Raw genomic sequence first — 24,834 nt, 5'->3', positions numbered from 1 at the left:
CTCCAATAAGCCTGTGTGTGTGTGTGATTTGGATTATTTAACGTAGCTTTAATAATTGTCCAGTCATATCGCTATGATGTCTGCAGTGTGGCGGTTTATAGTGATGTCTAGCACTGGAGCACCATGCTGCAGACATGCAGAATGATGTCCCACCCAGCTGTGACTCCAGGTGCAAATCAGCTCCATAAATGGCTCCAAAATTCAGCACCAAGAAAGTTCACTTTAGAATAGTGCGAAGTTTTACTGTAAACAACATCCAAAGATTGCAGTGATCTACTCTGATGCAAGGATGTCGTTACTCAATTTCTTTATGCAGATGAGAGAACAAATCAGTCAATGAAAAGGTACAGTTTAATCGGTTGACATAAGAACACCATCATCCAAATATCCAATAAACTAAGTTAAAACAGCTTTCTCTGACACAAGCAGAAGATAAAGTAGAGATGCAATCTCCTTGATGAATGAATCCCCAATTTTATAGACACAAATCAGTATCTTTAAAATGACAGTTGACATTCAGCAAAACAAACTGACATGCTGTAAATTTTGTTTAACAACACCAAAATGAACCAGCTGGGTTAGAAGAAGGCAATCACAATTTTTTTAACAGAAATAATCACGATGAATAATCAGCCCCCATAACAAAACATTAAATTTTATTATGGTCAAACTGGAGGATCTCGGGGAAAAGTCTTTAGTGTTTAAGTGTAATGATGTTTTTTCCCGATGACTAGAAAGAAGCAAACCACTGATGAACCTACAATTGGTTTGAAGAGTATGACAAATTTAATAATTCCAAATGTCAATATCTGGTCTAACACAAAAATACTAATCAGGTAGAGCTTTTGCTGTTGAAAAAAAAAAAAAGACAAAATTTTTTTTTTTTAGTGACATTCATCACCAATATCCTAATCTCTACATATTCACATTTTAATTGATCTCACGAGATTCCCTTAAATATCCCTTTTTCTGTAAGAAATTTATGATTACTACTGTAGTTCTAAACATTATAAGAGTTTCACAAAGATTTTTGGCAAATGTTGTAGGTAATATTACCTAAGTATATAGATTAATCTTTCTTTTTACAAAAAACTAGGGTTGTCCTCACAGTCCAACAGTTTTCTCAAAGGATTAACAAGCAATAAACCCCATATATCACCCTTGAGCACTACCATGTATCAATGATTAAGAGTTAGACTTAAATTGCGAGCAACAAGATCCTAATCTGCTATTGCATATTGTGCCTGCAGATCAGGGTCTATGTTGTTTGTTCAAGATATTGGCATCCAATTTCCATCAGCACAAGCTTTTTTCCCATATATTACTACAAGTATTCTGTAATGCTGTAGCAAAGACACTCAAGTAGTAACTATTTATCTCCACTGATTTTCATTTCTGACTGAACAATGATTTTGGCTGTCACATAAAGCAGATACCAAAATGCTTAAAGCATTTCCAATGATTATAATGTACAATGGTCTCGTCAGATACAGCTGAGCTTATTCTCACATCCCTCTATATGTATGATCATATTTTCCAGTGCAGAACACTGGTAAACAATACCCAATCTTTCATCACATGACTTTGTATGACAAGCATAGTGCACACAAAGTGCCAGAAACTTCCATCATCACTTGCGTCTTCATAATAATCAAGATCAACATTAACTGCAAGACATTTACATCCTGAAATGAGCTGTGGGTTGAAGCTAGTGCCCCCCTAAACAGGACATTTCACATTGACTCACTACATGTACAGCTTCTGAAGTCAGATTTAGAGTTGAAAATGCCCCTGCAGTAAATTTTATTTTTCTTTTAAATTCACATTCTTATTATTATTTGAAAGGGTAAATCTATTATTTCTAAAAATAACCTCAGCAGCAGTCCCTCAAAATGGGACTAAAGCTTTATTGATCAAAAAGATTTTCCAGGAATCCAAAATAGGACTTTTTTTTTCTTTCTTTAAAACTGTTGAGTGCTAATCTATTTCTTATAATCTTGATACGTGATTTTCAAATTGGTTGCTAACTGGCTATCACAAGATGTCTTTCAGTGAAAGCCCAAGTTAATCTGTACATTTTCAAAATGACCAAAACTGTATCCCTTTGAATTATCAGACCAGCACCTTTTTCATTCAGGACAAAGCAGATATTGAAAATTTATGGATCAAAACCATATGCCAAAATAATCACCCATCTAGCAGAAGTAGTGCTTTCAAGATGACCTCCCACTTCTGATGAAAACCTCCATTGCTGACCAGACTTTCTGTTTGGAGAAACAGCAATAACAAGATTCAGTCTGATTAAAATTGTATCCACTGTCCTATGTGAAGATCTGACAACAACTGACAATGGAAATGCAGCTATAAATAAATCTGAAAGCGAATCAAATGGTGATGCTTTTCAGCCATACTGCTCTGTCTCCATAACATGAAGATACAAGAGATGACTGGTTAATAAAATTAGCAATTATAGTAAATAAACAGGTCACCAGAATATAACTGCAAATCAGTCATGTAGGAGATCTGATTTAAATCAGACTGTAACAAGATTTCTGTCATTGCTATCAATGTGGCCTGTATGGATTTCAGATTATCATTTTAATGTTGGACCAACAAGACCTCATAGGAAATATTTGGGAAAAAGCCAATACTGATATGACCATCCATGTCTGGATGACACCATTTTCACTTGTGTTTGGTTTGGTAGTGATAAACAGCACAGCAAGACAAGTCTGTTTTTTTTTAGTGCACAGAATTGAATTAAGGGGGCTTGCCCAAATAACACCATGGTAGCTCACCCAGATGGGTCTGATGGTAGGATTCAAACCTGCACCACCTTGACCATTTTGCCTATCATGCTGACCACTCAGCCTCCATGGCTCCCATCTTTGGACCAACTAGACCTTGGCATGAATCTGTAAAGTTTCATGGCAATCCTCAAAGTAGTTGAGAAGGAGTAGAGTTAACATGTGCAAACAAAATGGTCAGATGACTGCAGACCAGGCCATCCCCACAAGCTCTTCTGGTCTATGACCAGGTGAGCTAGATATTTACTAGTCTATGGCATGCACTTTTTGGGAGGAAAAAAAATGGTGAGAGACATATTTATTATGGCAGGTGTAGAATATGGTAAAACCAAGTACTGATATGCTGGTGTGATTGGTGACAGACCGGGGGGGTGGGTGTGGGGTGAAAAAAATATTTCTGCAACCAGTTTAGAATCCACATAACCAGCCACCAGTCAGAGGTGGAGTCTGTACCACAGGAACAGTTAGCTTTAAATTCTAGCAAGACCTACATAAAATAACACAATAATGTCTGCATTATTTAATAGTATTTTCTCAACAAAGGGGGGGGGGATAATAATAATAATAATAATAATAATAATAATAATAATTATAATATAGATTTTATTTAGAGAAGGTAACTCAATTAGTTACAGAACTAATCTACATTGAGGCCTTCTATCTGTTATGTACAATATATACATGATGTAATGAGTCTGGCTTGACACTAAATAAGTATTTTTAAAATTTAAAGTATCAAGCCTGGAACACATGCACAGGCATCAGTGAAAACATAAACATATATAAAACATAAAATATAATCCTGTACTGAAAAATTCAGCTATGAAAATGATGTAAAATTACAGAAAAGCAGTGGTATTTTTTGTACTAGAACTGTTCAATTTTCTAAAGATTTCATCCATTTAAGACACTGATTGTGAAAAGATGAAATGCTATGAGCCTGCCTTATGTCACTGGGAATGTTGTTCCATACCAGTGGACCAGTATATTGAAAACTTTTTTTTAAACAATTCCTTCTTTGGCCTTGGTATAATGTAATTTTTTCTTCTTATGGACCTTAAATTTGGAGTGCCATCAACATCTCTTTGGTGAAAGATATTGCTTAGATACACAGGAATGTCTTTTCTGGATACTTTATACATCAATTTGGCCTTTCTAAGAAATATTCTTTCATGTATTGTTAAAACCTTTATATATAATGGTACTTGTGATTTACATATGGCTGCCTTGGTTAATAGAAATAAAGTGTAGAATACTGAAATGTGACTCAGTCTCATGTAGTGGTCATTACTAATTAAGCCTGGTACTTCATCCTAACCCCAGGGGGAGGGGCACCAGAGGCCCATAACAACACTGACCACAATGTCAGCCTGCCAGAGATAATTTGATCAGGTCTGCCAATTCTGTTAAGTGATCTTGGTGGGCCTAATTGAACACACTCAGAGGAAGATAACATCCTTGCCATAAAATTGGATTAATCTTGGGTCTTGTGCTAAGAGCCACAAAACAGGGTGTAATTAGACTGAATGGGGAAACCCCAGAAAGTGCAGATGAATTTGGAATGGAAATCAGTGAGTAGGTAGTGTGATTTTTGGCACAAAGCACACAATAACTGCCTCTTGAGTGGCAAAAGGATGAGAAGTACAGATAGGGTAATTATGTCTCAATAAATCTTGACTGAAGTCTGGTACTGATGTAATTAAAAACACATTGTCAATTTCAACAATGGGAAACACCCAGCTGCAATAATTAGTAGATGTCTGACTGTGCTAAGGTCATGGTCATCAACTGACCTCTTGGATTTGAAAATGTTCTGACCAATAACTAGTATAGACATTTCTTTCAAATTTAGGTTCCTCTTCTTGAGAAATATCAAGGTGACTTAAGGCTTTCAGGTATGGTATGTGGCAAAATCTTTCTGACAAGGCAACCTCAAAAGGAAAGAACTTCTAATGAACAAAAAGAACTTCTGTGACCGTTTCTTCTTTTTAACTAACAAGTACTGCAACCATTTCTGATGTTCTTGATTATCAACTGCATAAAATATTTGGAAACAAAAATTATCTTGTATGTCTGATTTGTCATACCTGATGTGCAGAAGATTTTTTTTATATCATGGCCACTGATTTTAAACCAGATATATTGGACAGAAAATCATCCAACTTGTCTCAAAACATATCAGAAATATACACAAGTGCTTATTTCAACAAAATCTATCATTGCTATTTTTTTGCAAAAATTATATAAAAAATTATTTAAAGTCATTTAAGTGGCATTATTCCAGGTATTTATTAGATGTATCCACAAAATGGATTAATGATGAAAACAAATTCATACTTGCAGTATTCTGTTTACCTAACAGAACAGCTAAAAACGTTAAAACTACTGACTTTAAAACCAATGTCCAAGTGCTTGGTACATCAGCATGTTGATTCAAAATGTAAATAAATACAATATCTGGTCAAAGTTCATTTTATATATACAAGTCACCTTATTGCAAGCTCAGTCAAAACATGCAAGCATTGACCTCTTACTTTATATACAAAAGTAAAAATTTTGTTTGGGTTTCAAAACTACACAAAAATTTAGAACATGCTGGTCATCAAATCTACAACTATTTTATTCAGAACCAGTGTTTTAGTTGTAACCCCATGTTAATGACATCATTCATACAAAACGAGTTAAGTGATTACCAGATTTTCAAGATGGCCATTATGGTGGCATGTTGGAGGTCAAATAAATGCCATTTTGATTCAGTACCAACTATATATTGCTTTAATAGTGGTGTAGGGAAAAACCCATGCTGCTCTGCTTAAGAGCAGATAAAGACTTTCAGGATAGATTTCAATACAAACATTTTTGAGGTTAGACCATTATATTTTATTTTAAAATATATATATTGTTCAAAAAATTGTTTTTCTTAAATGTTGGTATGGCATCTATGTAACACTGAATGCCCAAGTGGCACTGTTTTCATTTCACTAGTCATCATAAAGTCATTTATCAAAGATCCCGTGTCAATAGAACTTTCAGTTCAGGAGGAAGAGGGATAAGCAAGACTTTCAGGATGGCTGCATTGGAGACCATACTTGATGACAGATCAGCATAATTTTTATGTGGGACCACCTAGACATGATAGCAATACGACTTTCTGTTCAACAATAGTGAGGATTTTCAAGACTGTTGACATGGCAGCCACAATGGGTCTCAAACTGGCAACATTTTCAAGACTGTTGACATGGCAGCCGCATTGGGTCTCAAACTGGGAAGATTTTCAAGACTGTTGACATGGGTGCCACATTGGGTCTCAAACTGGCAACAATTTCATTTACGAGCAACAAGACATCATAAGAAGTCTTTTACTGAAAACATCACATCTTGAGGACTAGTGACCTTATTTTCAATATGATCACTCTAATGACCTTATTTTCAATATGATCACTCTAATGACCTTATTTTCAATATGATCACTCTAATGACCTTATTTTCAATATGATCACTCTAATGACCTTATTTTCAATATGATCACTCTAATGACCTTAGTGAATGCCAGATTGGCACCAAATCCATGCCATTTCTTTGTTTAGCCAGAGCTATCTTCAGGTGCATTATGCAACAGGAAGTTGAAGTCTGCATTGCTAATATGCATTATGTTGATCTGTAATGCTGCATCATCTCGAATGCATATGTGATCCATATTGCTAGCAGATCAGATTGATGTTGCTTGCATTACTGATTGGTCCAAAAAAACTAAATAGACAGATTTGCTGGTGCATTATGCAGTGGGAGATCATGGCCTATATGGTTTGAGTCAACTTTAATATGAATATATATACTGAATTTTTGATAGCTAATGCAGACAGGAACAAGCATAAGGAATTCAACCATTACCAACTAATGTGATCAATCATCAATCCCCTTATTAGTGACTGACACTGACCCTTTATTATAGTCAATAAAAACACCAATGTCTGGTCAATACGTGTAATACTGGGCAATATACCTGCCATTTTTTGTCAAGAATCTGCCCTGCCTTAAGGATATAACATTCTAACTGCTAAATATCACTTGTATGCTTTGTTTTCATGTAGTGTACATTTTGGAAAATGTTTAAACTTTCTTGGACTGATTTTTTTTCTCCATCTACAGGATCATCTCTGATGTTCTGTTTGATAAATGACTGGAGATAAAGGAATTAAATGTCCAGTCTATTACAGCCAGATAACAAGAAAGGTAGTATGCGTGATGCATTACAAAATCAAGACCTTGCCAGACTAATGATTCCTCACATCAGTCTATCACTAAACTGTGTAAATAATACCCATAATAAATCATCCACAACTGATATTTATACCACAAAGCATCAATAGATTAAACATCAATCACTCAAATAATAACCTGAATGACTCCTCCTTCCCAGCATTCAGTTTTCTCTGGACTGTGAAGCAAAAATTTGAAACAATAATAACTAAAACAAAAAAATTATGGCCACACACAACTCCAGTTTTTAAGTTTTACTGTGCAGATCTCTTAACTTAATTGAATATTTCAGTAAATGTTAAAAATTTTTATTGGAAAAAACATGTTAAAAAAAGCTCAACACCCGATTACAAGTATCAATACAGAAAAACAAAAACTTTCTGCAGTGACCCAAAAAAAGGGGAAAAATACACTTAGCATAAACAGTTAACATCCTGTAACTGCTTAAAACAAGACCCTTGTATCCTCTCGTCATGTGACACCTTGTAAAATCCATACTTACAAATGAAGAGATCCTCAAGTACCAATATTCAAATACCATTAACGGAACTGGCCAAAATTAAACTAGTAAAAAAAAACTACAAATGAACTGAGTGAAAATGAATACCCAACTATGTGCCTGACCTATCACATTAATCAACTATCATTTACACAGAAGACTTCTATTCATTTACATACTACATATGCTTGTATACAAGTCAGGTCAAACTACAAACAACACAGACCCTGATCTGCTATTGCATAATGTGTCAGCAGATCAGGGTCTATGTTTGCTTAACTAATTATTCCTAACAAACTACACAGAACCAGATCAGTACATTATGTGACAGCAGATCTGGGTTTATGCAGTTAATGATTAGATCCGACTTGCAAGTACAATAAATCTTCCAGTTTTTATTTAACATTTTCCTGTAGAGATTTAAAGTTATCTAATGTTCTTTTTTTATAAAAATTAATCGTGCTAGTATAAATCAGAAATTATCTGTCATCCACTGTTAATGACGGATTAGAAATCACGGGACTGAAAATGTAAAACTTGGACCACTTACATGAATATGCAAAATCCTGTTGAAAAACTCTTGATGTGAGTGTTCATATCCCATTCCAAGTAAGGATGTCATGTGACTGAAGGGCCTTAAGTGTCTAACCCTTCCCCCAAGACATAACTAGTCATGAAATGTTGGCTGTACCCACAAGGCAAAGTAGTTAGTAAGGAAATGTCGCCATCTAGTTAGGAAATATCATTTGTACAAATGGAACATGTACAAATGTATATACATGTTATGATTCCAAACTTCTTGCATATCACCTATATGTATTTAATACAGGAAAACGTTTCCTACATCCGGGGGGGGGGGGGGGGGGGGGGCATATCACCTATATGTATTTAATACAGGAAAATGTTTCCCACATCCAGGGGGTGGGGCATATCACCTATATGTATTTAATGCAGGAAAAAGTTTCCCACATCCAGGGGGTGGGGCATATCACCTATATGTATTTAATACAGGAAAACATTTCCCACATCCAGGGGGTGGGGCATATCACCTATATGTATTTAATACAGGAAAACGTTTCCCACATCCAGGGGGTGGGGCATATCACCTATATGTATTTAATACAGGAAAATGTTTCCCACATCCAGGGGGTGGGGCTTATCACCTATATGTATTTAATACAGGAAAATGTTTCCCCACATCCAGGGGGTGGGGCATATCACCTATATGTATTTAATGCAGGAAAATGTTTCCCACATCCAGGGGGTGGGGCATATCACATATATGAATTTAAAGCAGGAAAACGTTTCCCACATCCAGGGGGTGGGGCATATCACCTATATGTATTTAATACAGGAAAACGTTTCCCACATCCAGGGGGTGGGGCATATCACCTATATGTATTTGATACAGGAAAATGTTTCCCACATCCAGGGGGTGGGGCATATCACCTATTTAATACAGGAAAATGTTTCCCCACATCCAGGGGGTGGGGCATATCACCTATATGTATTTAATACAGGAAAATGTTTCCCACATCCAGGGGGTGGGGTCTTCATCTGATGTTACACAATTATAAACATAATCGCCTACAAAAAGGTCCAGCAGAAAATTTCAAAGAAAGACAAAAATGTTCAGATATACCAGTGTCAACTAATTTAATATCCGACTCAAAAGACGAGCAGATAATGACTGCTTGACTTAAATGATCAAACAAAATCCTATTTATTACTCAATTAGCAATCAGAATTCATCTTTACAAATCACTCCACAATGAAAATGGCAATTAACATCAGACTTTGTGTTTTGTAAATTGTAGGAGAGCTGTTGACAATCTATTCAAATACCAAAAATAGGAATGTCACTGCATATTTTTGGGAAATGTCTGGTACAAACTTTACACCACATCTTTGTCCCGATTTCTTGACCATCAATCTTGTCAATATTATATCCAAACATAGGAACATTCCATTGCTGAAATAGGACCAGATGAACTCAATTGCCTTTTATTGTTTTTAGCAGATTACATTTTTGCATGCATAGGTGCAAAGTCAAGGTGATGGTTGTTAACGTAAATGTCAGTGAAGTAAAATTGCACATTCAAAAAGTAAACACTGGTTTGATATGATGATGTCACCAAATAAGTTTCATCATTAAAATAACTACACATTTTAAAGACTTTCCTCCATTAAAATATTTACGATATCGTTTATGGCACATGACATCATATATCAAAATGGGGGAACTTGACTGTATTTGTGAAAGGCAACTGCAATGAAATATGTGACAAAAATTGAGAGTTCACTAAGAAAACATCTTTCTTTTGTTTGAATACTAAGATTGGGGAGATTTATAGACTGCTCTCCTAAAAGCAAGTTAAGGAGCGTGAAGGCACATGACAGCAACCGCGCTTCTCAAAACACAAGCCCTGTAACACGGAATAAGATCTGCAAGTGGATGATAATCCAGATGGTTAATTCAGTAATTTTTGGTTTTCTTATTTGTGTTTTATTACTGTGTGTGATTTGGATTTTTAATGTAGCTATAACAATTTTCAGTCATATCGCTATGATGTCTGCAGTATGGCAGTTTAGAGTGATGTCTAGCACTGGGGCATCATGCCGCAGACATGTAGCATGATGTCCCACCCAGTCACATTATCCTGACAACAGGCCGACCAGTCCTAACACTAACCTCTTAATGCCGAGCGCCAAGCAAGGCAGCTGTTAGTACCTTTTTTTGTAAGTCTTTGGTACGACTTGGCTGGGTATTGAACCCACGACCTCCAGCATCTGAAGTGGACGCTCTAACCACTAGGCCACATTTCATTACTGAATTTAAGTAAATATACAAGTGCCTTAGTTACAAGCACACTAAACAGCCAGATATAAGAGCTAACTAAAGGCATTCAGATGGTCCTGTGTTGTCTTTTTTGAAATAAGGACAGCATTCTGATAAGTAAAACGTCAGAAATACCTGTGGCTTGCAGATTATCCCCCGAGTTATCATTTTTTAACAAAGAAAAAGAATCAATATAAGAACAACTAATTAGATAATTATTGTACTTACATAATAATCATCAGCACAAGTTATTTTTCAAAATGAATAGTATTGTTCTGTTTGCTTGATGGATTACTAAGAAAATTTATTCAAGCTTCACTTTCGATTATTCTAAATATCTCATCTCATCATTAAATTTATTTTGGGGTGTGTGTTTCAACTGTTACAATACATACAAACTTACAACTCAATTTAAAAAACATAGATTCTGATCTGCCAGTGCATAATGTGACAGCATATCAGAATCTATGTTGTTTGTTCTATTCATTACTCCTAACAAACGTTACCGACCCTGATCTGCTAGCACATTATGCAATGTCAGACCTGGCTCCATGCAGTTTACATTTTGATTCAACTTGTACAGGAGTATATACAGTGTATGACAAAGTTGCTTTGGCATGTTCAATCCACATTATTTGAATATTCATTAATGTCTCAATTCCTTCTGTGGCATATGTTACCTGTGGTATTTTAATGCCTTATGCTAATTTACCCTGTAAATAATACCCTGTAAAACCAAATCAAATCAAAAGACAGAATAATTTATTTTAATTTTTCCAGACTTTTATATCTGTCCACCACAGGGACCTTTAAACTGTCCCAACTCTAAACCCATACATGAATAAACTTCTTACAGTAAAAATATGCAAATTTTTAAAGCAAGTATCAATCTGCAGTTCAATCAGTCCTGATGATGTTATCTGTTCCACAAGATATGAAGGCAAGATCAATCCTCAAGTAAGTAAGTAAGCACCATTAAATCATTCCTGTCAACAGATCATTTTTCTGGCTTAATGATCCAGATCTCTTTCTACACAAGTTTAAATCTGGGCATAGTTATACCACAAATATTACTTTGTTCCCCTTCAGCTCACACAGAAAATGGTAATTACTGACCCCACAGGAATGGAGAATTAGACTTCCATCTAAGGCTTCTGGCTCCAATTATTGTGACCTGAAGTCATTGTTTTCCAGCTGTATTTATCTTTTGTAAATGAAGTCCATCTATTATATCAACTCTCCAGGACAAAAGACTGCACAGAGCTATACAAGTCTGATTATATATATTGCTTATGAGAAAGACCTTAGGGCTGTGGCTGGGTATTATTTGTGTCTTCTCTTCTCATCACTTTCATTTCCATGGCTGTGAATTTCACACCAAATACAAAAGATTTACCTTTACTCTCACATTGTTACAGATCTGGTCACCCAATCAAGGTTTAAATCCCAAAAATTACTGTGAACCTTTGTATTGTAAACATACTAACTGCCAGGTAGACTGATTTAATATGTGCACACTGACACCTTGCTGCACTTTTCAGCAATATTTGGTACTAACCAACCTGCACAGGAAATGACTGACTACGCTGTGCTTTTCAAATCAGGTTTAAATTTGGTACAAATAATTTCCTTTTCCCCACATTTTAGCTGACTGATACTGCAAAGCTAATACTATTAGACCTAGGTAGGTAATAATTTTAAAAAATCAGTAATTATTTTGAAATTACTTAAGCTATCTTGAATATGGTCATTTTGTTTTCCTAGCATCACATCAGTGAATATCCTGAATGGGTTACAGTGAATAACAGTGAACCACTTGAACTGTTTTGGGACTTTTTGAAATCAGATTGAATGATCTAGGGCCATTTTTTTCCTTTGTGGACATTCATTTGTATTTTTTTTTTTAAATCAGCTTGTTTTAGCATGCAGATCAACTAATCTGGTTTAGTATAAAGCTGATCTCGGGTATAATGTATTTAATATCAGGCTTCAAAATATATAACCCCCTTACATGGTTGACAGCCTACAAGTAACCAGCTGTTGGAAATCTATGTAACTGCATGTAACTTGAGCCCAACTGCAAAAAACTACACCCTAATCTGCCACCATGAAATGTATCCACAGATTTGGATGTGCACTGTTCACATGACATTACAACTCGACAGATTACACCCAGATGTCCTGTTGTAACATCAGATCTGGGTCTAGACCAGTCACAGATGGGAGATACAGGTTATCAGTGAAGTAACTTGATCTGGGTGATTTTTTTATTAGGGCAGAATATCTGACTCTGTAAGACCCAAGCATGGAGCTGATGCAATGTCCTTCCACTATCACATGATCCCTGATACAAACATAGTAAACTGGAATTTCATAATAAAATGACAGGATTTCATGTTCTTTCTTTCTGACCCAATCTATCAACTCCAGGCATGTGCAACTTCCTCCAAGCATGGACAGGACTTGAGATTTTTGAGGCCACACCATATGATGTGAATATGTGGACATAACTAGGTCGTGACCTGGATATGGTCCATAGTTTGTACATACCTGAAATACTCCATAGGTTCTCCAAGTATTGGTCCTGGCCCACTTTTGGGCAGCTGGCTTATTCTAGACGATATATTAGCCACACAGAGAATACCCACAAGGATGCTGCAGATGCAGAATGTTTGAGAACCATTCCTCTACTTCATTTATCCAACTATGAAGCCCTGGACTCATAATCTAAATGTCTGATGTTGTATAAAATATCAAGAGAGCTGATTTTGTCAGTTCGATTGAGAATTGTGTTTGATTAGTTTGACTAGATCTCAAAAACAATCTGTGTCCAGAAATGGGAAATTACGTTCAGCTATAAAGTTGGCAAACAGCGTCTTGGCATGTGTAATATTTTTTCCAAATCTGATGCAGATTCTGCAAACACGGATTTCAGTGATAGCATATTTGTTGTCGCAGTTAATACGAGATGGGGTTTCTGCATGACGTCATTCTTGCCACCAAAACAGAGATTCAAATCTTCAAGAAAGAGCGTAATAAATATTTTCATGTTCTTTTAACTACCACTGAAATTCCAGTTTCCATCCACTGAATTTCACATGCTATTTCAGTTGCTTGGACATTAACATTGGGAGATAATCCCATCCAAATTACTTCTGATCATACAGTTACAGACTCTAATTCATCTTGACATCTTTAAGCACTGAGGCAGATCATACCTTACAGAAAGAATCAAAGTAATGTTTATTTTTTTCTGCTAATTTAGCTCTTTAGTAACCCAATCATAATCAATTAACTTCTTTAATATTTTTGGAATTATTTATCTCTCTAACAGTATAATCCACTTTGACAAACTCAAAACCATGAAGCCATCCAATCCTTCCAAAAGGATTCAAGTGTGAAATTAGCAACTCCGCTGTCCCGCCTTGCTCAAGCCTGTTCAGAGTCATGAGATCACAAGCAGTATTACTATAAATATACTATGCAAGAACCAAAATGTGAAGGAGGAAAAAAAAACTGGAAAAAAAATGTCAATAACAGTTTTCCATATGTGGGAGATTTCAGTGAGTGATGGGAGATGTCCACATTTTCAGGAGAAAACATGGAGGATGTTCACAAGTATAAAGTAGGAGGTGTAGTGATAACAAGATTTTTAAGAAGTCTGCAATGGTGGATATATTGGAAACCCAGATCAGCACATTTTCATTTAGGACCAAAAAGATATCATAATAAGTCTGTTAGTGAAAACTGCGTGTTGATATCATTATCCATTCAGGACTAATGATAAAATCATTTTTAAAATGGCTGCAGTGGCACCAATATTGGACATTAATACAGCACCATTTTTATTTCCAACCTAAATTTTTAGTGAAAACCCCTGCTGTGTTGGCCATATTGGACAGCAAGTCTTATAAGGAAAACCTCATGCTGATATGACTATCTGTGTTCAGAGAGCGTAGCTTTAATAAAATTTACAAGATGTCTATGTTGGATGTGCAAGTAGCACAATTTCCATTTTTTTTAAACATGGGGGAAAAATGCTGGGATCAGCAATGAGAAATAGGAACACATTTTTTCTGATTGGCTTAGACCATGGGGTGAATGTGTATGTAAAGTTTCATGCCAATACTGTGATAACAAACTTGTGCTAACAGACTGACAATTGACCGACCCATAAGCTCCTCTGGTCTATGTGTACTAAAAGAAATCAGGTAACTGTTGTAAGGTGGCATCATCCATGATCTAATAATCTAAATCTGTATCTAATGCACATATAATATAAGGTGAAAGATCAGACTGCTGGGGGTGGGGTCAGGGAGGAATTAGTCTATAATGGGTTGCATAAAGATGGGTTAAATACGGTACTTATCTACTTTATTGACAAGAACTCTACACTCCCAGATTTTCAGGCATGACATGGTGTAATACAGCCTATAGTGTAATTATTTCAAACTGGCAAGACTGAATGCATAACAAGTGGAAAATTAGAAACCCTTTGACTTCTTATGCTTCACCTCATTTCCATTACTTTGCTGTCCTATTCCTCATACCTAAATGATAAATGTATTTCATCATTTTTATTTTAGTACATATTTCCCTACTTAACACAATATTGTAAGTAAGTAGGAAAAAAAAAGAAGAAGAAAAGATGACCTTCATATTCAATTCACCTGCACTCGTATTCCATAAAACCAAAACCAATATGGTTGGTAGAAATGCTGTAAAAGTAGACCTACTTGTGCCAATTAATGCTTACTGAACTAGAGCTAATTAATTTACTAACATGTGCTGAAACCTATGAGCCACTAACAAACACTAACACTGTCAAATGTGTATCATGTGATTTATTGGCATAATGGCAGCTTGTCAGACTTTAACCTATCCGACAGCCACAATATATCACATAGAAATTCAACTCATCAAAACTTGTACATTTGTCAATCATTTGTCATGAACTTTTCAGCATGCACTAAAAAATTAACACCAATTCACACTGGGTAAACATCAAAATCAAATACACCAACTTTGTACGATGTGCCATACTGATCAGAAGAGCGTGGTTATGCCATCCTTGACGACAGGACGATTCTGTAGTGTGCTAGGCAAATCTCCCCACTTTTCTGAACAACTTCCCCCATCTCACCACCACGCAACTGTGACCTGGGTCAGAACTGCACATCCGTACTATATAATGTCTACATACAAATGCTTACAAAGTTTTATTGAAATGTGTGTGAACATGTAACTGTCGCTTATATTTTCTGTAAATCTGACATTGACCCAACCATGGAAACCAAGAATATTCAACCCCTAGAGTGCCAAGAATATTACTGCTCTTGTACATGTCTATCTTGCAGAAAAGGTAACAACCATATTTTATGAATTTCTAATAAAGGAGGGATTGAGATAATGGAAATGCAGACAGACAGACAAAATGTACCATTATATCCTCAATACTAATTCACCTTGATACAGTTTTTCAACATTAAATGGGTATATTAGTTGACTGGAGTTAAACAAAAGCCACTTGACAGTTTGCATTAGTATTCATGACTGCAAAAGTTGCGGAATGCAAATACTGGTGTAGATGGGAAGAAATAAACAAATGAATATGTATATCTGTAATCATATTTACCTATAATCAGAAGTATATTCAGCTAATTGCATCATCTAAAGAGTAATTCTAATGCACTTTATCATTATATATACTTCCCAAATTGGTATAGTGTTGTTATTGCAGGTTTAACGCCATTTTCAGCACAGGATAGGCTATACATAGCGGCCAGTATATTTAGTGGAGAAAGAGCCCAGGAAAACCCCAGGAAGAACCATCGACCCATGAAAACCTACTGGCGAGCTTTCTTGCACACCCATGTTGGCACAGCCAAGACTCAAAACCACACAGACTGAGATGTCAGTGGCATCCTAACACCCAGGGTGGTAGTGTAGCTAACGCACAGATCGTGTGCTCTATGCATGTATATGCTTGACTCCATTTTCCTAAAGACTGCACAAGTTGGATATTGTACTTTAAGATTCTTTTTATTATGTGCATCAAGAGCATACGTCAAAATTTATTTTTGCAGTAAATTGAGACAAATGCTAGCTATTTTTGTAGACCAAAAAGCAAATAGCCATAATTTGTCTTGACATAGGGCAATATCTTCTCAATACTAAACATCTCATATGATTACTTTACAACTATCTCATTAGCATAAATATAATAACCTTATCTGACATATGTAATATGTTTTCCATCAAACTTTTCAAAATTGTTTAAAAATAAAATGTACACAATCACTTTAAGCACCAATAGTAAAACAATATTAAATTGGTCAAGGTTGTGTCGTGACAAAGACAGCATCAATCAATGAACATACCTGCTTGTGCATTTCCACATTCAGCCCATACGACATCTCGTAATACTGAAATAGAAAGAAATGCAGGTCAGAAATTCAACCCACGATGCAACCTACTGTACTCTTAGTACAAAAACAAAAACTGTATATATTCACTTATAAGCCAAGTCCAACTGCAAAGACCCAGACCTGCTACTGCATAATACAACAGCACAGACCCAGATTGGATAATGTGCCGTAAGATCTGGGTCTGTGCAGATTGTTAGGACTAATCAGTAGAACAATTAACATTAATCCCAATCTTCTTATTATGGGATGGCAGATCAGGATCATTGCTGTTTGCCTCGACTTGTAATCGAGTACATATGGTAAATATTTCCTACCAATGGAAGGATGTCAATATGAAACCTTTTCACGAATCTCGACAAAAGTTCTTAATAAACATTTTCATGACTCTGTAACGATTTTTCTTGATGAACTACATAAATGATCTACAGCTTACATACAGGAAATTCTCATGGATCTTCATACAGGTGACACAAACATATAGGATACAAGCTCTTCTGAAACAGATGTTGAAAGAACTCCGTTGCTGATAACCACACAACAAAGACATAACATAATTAATGATAATATGCTCTACATTAATTTTAATGATGTAGACTGAAATATTACACAAGATAAACATTTAGGAGTTAAAGGTCATAAAAAATACTGTGAGGGTTGGAGAAACATTATCCACAAAATGCCTAAGAATATCTGATTACAATAAAAGAATTCAAGAATTCCTAACCTTTAACCACAGGATAATGTTTAATAAAAGCATATATCTAACCTCAACTGCATTTCTGCAATATCAACTGGGGTAATAATTCTATCACAAATATGTTGAAAGTGGAAGACTGTGTGAGTGATTCGAAGATGATGATAACACAGATATACGTGTGAGTGATTCGAAGATGATGATAACATAGATATACAAATGTGTGAGTGATTCGAAGATGACGATAACATAGATATATAAATGTGAGTGATTCGAAGATGACGATAACATAGATATACAAATGTGTGAGTGATTTGAAGATGATGACTGGCTTGAATATGTTTAAGAAAACTCAAATTTATATTCAGTTTATGATGGCTCTTTTATGTCCAACTATATACACTAGCTGTTCATTAAAAAGACATGTCATACTAATACAGGTACCAGTCTACCAATAGCCATGCCATCTAATAAAATTCTTTCCAAACCCAAAACTGAATTGTATAAAATCAGTTTGGCTTTTTTGGGTCAAATCATTTGGAACAGTCTACATAAAGATATTCAAAACACATCATCAGTGCCTTCCTTTCGACCAAAGTTTGCAACGGATGCAATCCAGATAATATCCAAAGCTGGTAATTACCAACTTTGTTGCATATTGTATATCAGGGTTCTTAGGATTTTTGAAGTTGCACCCCTGGACTACTTGGGAAATGTTGCAGTCCCAGGCTTAAAGCTAGGAGTCCTAATAACATTTTTTTCCACCAAGGCAAAAATTCTTAATGTGTATTGTTTTGTCACCAATGCATATGGCATCACTTTGCGAATATTGCGAAATATGTAGAATTAGACCAAATAAATGTAGCAAAATTACTTGTGTAACTGGTTACTTGAACCACCCTTTTTTTGTCCTGTTAGCATTACATTGTTTAGGAAATAATAAAATAAAAGTCAGAAAAAGATAATAAAAACTAAAAATCCCTAAACAAAACAAAACAATCAAAGGGTCGTAACTATGACTGAAGTTTAATTCAGGATGTGATTGATGCCTGTTTTCTGGCATATGCTTCATTTAAATAAATCTGGACAAAAAAATAAATAAAAAAAAAACGCCAGCTAACCAACCTAAGCCAATTTTTTCAATGTAACCAGAACAATGCATATTTTTCTTTCTTCAGCCTTGTATTATTGAAAATGGCAGTTGATAATTTTGGCATCCCAGAGAACAATGTATACATTACATAAAAAGCCTCTGGATGTTTGCTTGTGTTTATGTGTGAATGAAAGTTTTCAATCATGCATGTGTGTGTACACAATGCAGAGAACTGAATCCAATGATGAGTTCTGAATCCAAACTAAGTTGCTTTTGTGCACACAAATCTATAATATGTTTCTATCATACTTACTTCTCCAGCTGCATTTGATACATTTATGTAGATAACTGAGGACCACAATGGAGATTAGTTTTTTAAAAAAATACCAACGGTGTCACTCTCATAAGAGTTTATTATTATTATTATTATTATTATTATTAAGAAGTCAGAACAATCCACAATAATGATTTCCAATATACAATTTCGTAAATGATCATAACAGTTATCTCCCAGTTTCTTAAATTTCTTATTCCTTTTACCCAGAGAACAATAGGATATATTGGGTATCTTAATTCATTAGTAATGACTGCAATTATGTTTCTTTGTTTCATTTCTGGTATCTGTCATCTTTGTACCTACATCTGTGGAAAAAATTAAACAACCTGTGATAAAGTGCAACATAGGTGTTACACAATTAAAATGAATCTCTGAATTCATTTTTGGGGGGGGGTCAGTACTCCCTCTAGCCAACAGTAAAATAATTGCATCTACATTACCTGTAATTGATTCCCCACTATCAAGTACTTCAACATATGCATCACAGTTCATATAGTAAACAGTTCTATTTAAATATCAAGAAAAATGCACTGTTGTGGAGCTGCTGTCCCTGCCTCATAAAATTTGACTAACAACAGACTTGATTTTAAACAATATAATCTTTTCAAAGACATCTTCCACAATGAAAATAGATCATTACAATGAATACAGTTCAGTATCAACTATACTGACTGCAATACTCAATATTTCACTGCATGGATGCAACGGACTACATATGACTCGTTTCTGACCAATCAGTATTCTGGACAAAACCTAATCTTCAAATGGGTCTGAATTATCATCATTTTACTGTACTAAGTGAAACAGATAATAACAATTCCACAAAATGTCCCGTGTCACTAACACATGATGCCACAAGAAGACCCAAACAGAATGAGATCACTGGCCAAATGCATAAATGGGGGAGAAAAAGATTGGAATCAGTTCTGAAAATGCTTCTGATTGAAAATGAGAACAAGCTTCAAAGTTACCAAGTTTGTATGCTTTCGTTAACATCTGGCACATCAATGTAATTTGTCAAATAATGAAAGGACTTGTTGTGATGAAGTTGATTAAATTCTGGAAAGCAGATTCTTGAAACAAAGTTATGTAAATGTGTTTGTTTTTTAACTTTAAGTAATGACAACCCTATTTAATGATGGATTGGCATGAATTCTACAAATGTTAAAGGTCTTCATGGGCACATTCTTTTTGATCTGGTCAGGAGATGTTTTTAAAAGAGTTCTACAAATGTTAAAGGCCTTCATGGGCACATTCTTTTTGATCTGGTCAGGAGATGTTTTTAAAAGAATTCTACAAATGTTAAAGGCCTTCATGGGCACATTCTTTTTGATCTGGTCAGGAAATGTTTTTAAAGAAGTTACTTTAAGTTTTGTTTACCTCATTTTGAAGATCAACAGCCACTGTTGATGGTAAATGGCAGTACCCTGTATAAACTAGAGCAAGAAAATTACAGTGACCTTGTTAGTAGGTCACTGGGCAAATTAAATGTCTCCATGTCCAAGGAGCTGATCTCATTGCAGGAAATGAACACTGGCATATTAATTAATTAACACACTTTTGACAGTGGCAATTAGTATCCTCCAAGTTGAACAAGTCTGTCAAATAAAACTAAGCTAAATGCAAAGTATGTGTTATTACTGCTAGAGTGGGTGAAGTAGGTCATTATGACATAATTCTGCACGCAATGCATAGAATAAATACACCCATGAAGTTTCTTTATACAATAGTGTCAAACAAATAGAACTAAATGTAAAAACATTAACACTGATGCACGCAACAACACTTCCATCAGACAAGTTATCAATGTCTCAACTACGCTTTGCAAATGATATAAATGGCAGAATCTACTTAACAGAGGAACAAGTTTTTTTCTCACATAAATATAAAGACACAATAATCACACAGTTCAAGCTATTCCATAACCCAATATTCAAAACTCAAATAGCCTTTGTGTGTGGATGATCTTAAATTTTATTAGATATTCCACGAGGGAAATAATCTGCCTCAGCAGAGACCCACAAGCACATTTGATATAATTAAGAAGCAGACAAGATTGCACGACTATACAGTTAAAAGAATAGATTTTCCGAGAAAATCAATATGGCTGATGTACAAGACAGTCTCAAAAAGTGAGCTGTGTAATCAGAAAATGTAACATGTCGTCTGTTGTGCTGATTCTGCCTCCTTCTCCTGCATAAACAACCATCAAGTGGAGGCCTAAAGCTGAGTGATGATGGTGCTTGATACATGCAAGCCTCTCCGAGATCATGGTGAAGTGTTAGCAGTTGACAAAAAGCAATACTTTGTAGAATGTTATCTACACTTTGTGGCATAAATAAAGTGCCACTGATGCCTGAAATGTACATCAATGTACTGGAAAGGATTCCAATTTGGGGAAATCTGTCCATATTAACAAAGCCACTATCAAACACTAGAAGAAGAAAAATGGGGCTTTACATTCCTGACATCCTTTTTTGAGAATATTATAACCATAAAAACTCTAATCTTTTTATTTGCAAACGCAAGTTATTATTTTAAAATCTTATCCAGTTTGCTAAAATTACTGCCCACAAATTAATAGTACTATTTTCTTAGCTATCTAATTTCTCTAGTCATCCCTATAACATGATAAGCAATGTTATTGTTATCTTGCACTAATGCATATAGTGGCAGACATGAGAAATGGGAAAAAGCATGTTTGATATGTCACAAACGTGAGGTCTACATGTGCTCACCCGACGACCTAAGACCAAAAAGTAATATAAGGTGTTTGTTTCTAGTTTCATGCTTTAAAAAATTGGGTCATTTGGTTGACATAAGATTTGTGTCCCTCCCCCCCCCTCTATTTTCCCACAGAGATTTGGAAAATGCATGTCTTATATCTAGAGCTTTCCTACAAGCCACTTCATAATCAATCCCACCGGTCATTGTAAAAATCATTGTGCCCACTCCAATTACCCAAGTGAACAATGGGTTGCATGACCTAATTAATTCCTTTTAAAGATATTCATTATTACCCAACACTACAAAATTAGACAATGCTGTAGTTAGATATTCACTTTCTTTATAATTGCATAAATATTTTTTCATTTGTTAGATTAGAAATTGATGTAAATTGGAATCTGATCACAATTAGAGAGCAGCGTGCAAAGACAGCCATAGATAAATCTTGCACCTTGTCTATGTTAATTGGATGCTTAAAAATATCTTCAAAAAATATGAAGTGTCGGTCGGGAAACAGACATTTTTCTTTTAGACCTTACAGCCAAATGCAATCTGTGTCAGTAGGATGCTTTCTCGTACTGAAGGCATATATTACGGAAACAACTCTTGTCTTCGGTCAAATATTTTAAGCAGCTTTTAAGATGTTCTATTTTTAGTAACAGTGACCATATTTGATTATGGATCAGCATTAAATATACACATCTAAAAAAAAAAAAAAACTTGTTTTGGATGTTGTCAGCTTTGGTATGATTCTGTAAGCAGCTTTTGAAAAGTCCCCATTTTTAGCAACAGCGACTGTAACTGATGACTGATCATAATAATCTATAAGTAGCAAAAAGTTCTGTATTACAGGATGCTTTGTCAAATTTATGCCAACAAGCCATTAAAATTTTTAACAACAGTAACCAAACACAATGGCAGATCAACATCATCTGTAAAAAATCTTGTATGCAATTATTCTATTTGTTATGTTGGTACTTTGCAGAAAAAAAAATAGTTTCAAGCTTTTTTTAATAAAAAAAGTTAGCAATGGCGGCCACATTTGATGGAGGATTTGCATGATTTGAATGATTTAAAAGCCTTTATGTCACCATGCTTCGTGTAAAATTTGATTATATTTGGTTGTGTTTTTGAGTAGTCATTTAAAGGTGTTCTTACTGTAGGAACTATGTCCATACAGGATAAAGGTTTTCTTACTGTAGGAACTATGTCCATACATGATAAAGGTGTTCTTAGTGTTGGAACTATGTCCATACAGGATAAAGGTTTTCTTACTGTAGGAACTATGTCCATACAGGATAAAAGATGATGCATGATTTACAAAGAACCATACAATAAGATCACTTTGCAATGTGTGCTAATAAAAGCTATATCAGACTTGCACTGAAATTCCTAAATGATTAATAGATAAAGTTATACTAATTATACAATAAAATGTGTGATGACTATAAAACAGCCATCTCTATTACTGCCTTCAATATGTACATCAATGTGGGACTTGTCCACATTTTCCTGATATATAGGTTATACTTACCATTACATAGTGCCTCTGCATCTCTGTCTTCTCCTGTGCCAATTTCTCACACTCCATTTTCAAGCTGCAAAAATAAATCATGAATAATTACTTACTAGCAACTCAGACATGAAATAGCACATTTATCCCATTTTATTAAATAACACATTTATCACACAGTTTATGTCACAGAAGAGGGTGACACAGTCTCAGAGTTTCACCTGCCACAAGCTGGTCTGTTCTACAATTAGTCTGTCCCGTACTGGACTAAAACTGTTCTTGATATCAATTTAAAAAACTGGCCATTTTACTCTCTGTTTGGAAACACTTGATTTTTTTGCATTTGATGGGGCACTGCATGCAACCACAAAATAAAAAAACATGCACTTGTTCATCATGCCTTCCTTTATGAATGTGTCCGTGTGTTTAGTGCCTAAGACTAGTTAAGGCTGCATCTGACATTATGGTTCTGTTTGTTTCAGTATTCATACAGGTATCAAGTATGATCATATCAAATACACACAGAACATCTGGAACCTGAACTGACAGCACAGCTTATATTGATCAAATATAACATCATAGCAGGGCAGACAATACACTGACATCTTTGGACTAAATGCTTAAAATTAAATTATTCTGAATAGCTTTGATACATGTCCTAGAATGCATACTCCAACAATTTTGTGCACCGTGCTCTGAAGTTTGCATCAACCCAACACTGGCTATGACTAGCTGACACTAAATAACCAGTTTTAACAACACTTATCAAACTTTTCATCTCAGAACAATAATGATCTCAATTTCTAAAGCTTTTACATCTAATCTAATTTGACCGATCTGTCTCCCCAATAAAAAGCAGCTTGGGATGATCTGTGCATCTTCCTGAATTAACATTTTTGCAGTGTTTCATGATGTGTATCACTTTGTTTATTCAGAAAGTGGTACAAAGAGTAAGTACACTGATCTGATCAATCTATAGATACTCCAACTAAATATAATGGTAACTAGGCATGGCTTGGGGAATGCAACTAATGGTAACTAGGCATGGCTTGGGGAATGCAACTAATGCAGAGGCCAAAATGTACACCAACACCGGTTACATGTATATTTACAATACGAGGTGTAAGTGAATGGGGCCTTGTGCACAATTATTGGAACAATGAAGCAGAAACATTACTTTTGGCATTGGTTATTCATAAACAATTCCCACTTCATTGATAATTAGAGCAAATCATTATCAAAAGAACAATGGCAAATTCTGATGCAAAATGTCATTGCAATGCATTCAAAATTTTGGGTGTCACAGGTGTGCAAAGCAGAACATTGTTACATTTAAAGTTAGGTAACAATGCAAAATTGTGAACAAGTGCAGCCTCAGCGATGGGCCACTGTTATTAGAATGATCATCAGCAATACAACAATTTTATTTTATACACCAACACTACAAATAATGTGGTTTTCTGCGATGGATGCTGCTCTTAGATGCTCAGGGATGTAGGACAGACCAATGCATGTCATAAAAGGCATCTAATAGAGGTAACACTTTTGCCCTCGTCTGTGTCGCACAATGATACCCCAGTTGACAAAGCACTGGACTTTTTCAAACAGTGATGTCTAATGTTTTTAAAAACAGCTTG

The 24,834-nt window shown here is 35.3% G+C and overlaps 1 protein-coding gene across 3 annotated transcripts in view; it reads right to left on the bottom strand.

Moving 5' to 3' along the window:
* Window positions 1–24,834, bottom strand: part of LOC149802090 (transducin-like enhancer protein 4) — an 89,028-nt gene that overhangs the window by 52,188 nt on the left and 12,006 nt on the right. For all 3 annotated transcript variants that reach the window (XM_089956487.1, XM_089956488.1, XM_089956489.1), the window contains exons 3-4: window positions 23,219–23,282; window positions 16,786–16,830 (exon numbers count right to left, since the gene is read on the bottom strand). In XM_089956487.1, the coding sequence (XP_089812613.1) occupies window positions 16,786–16,830; window positions 23,219–23,282 (109 nt within the window). The remainder of the gene's footprint in view (window positions 1–16,785; window positions 16,831–23,218; window positions 23,283–24,834) is intronic.

This window comes from Sinohyriopsis cumingii, chromosome 4, assembly GCF_028554795.1.
Source record: "Sinohyriopsis cumingii isolate HCF-2022 chromosome 4, ASM2855479v2, whole genome shotgun sequence".
NCBI lineage: Eukaryota > Metazoa > Mollusca > Bivalvia > Unionida > Unionidae > Sinohyriopsis > Sinohyriopsis cumingii.
This window is presented reverse-complemented; position numbering and strand designations above follow the sequence as displayed.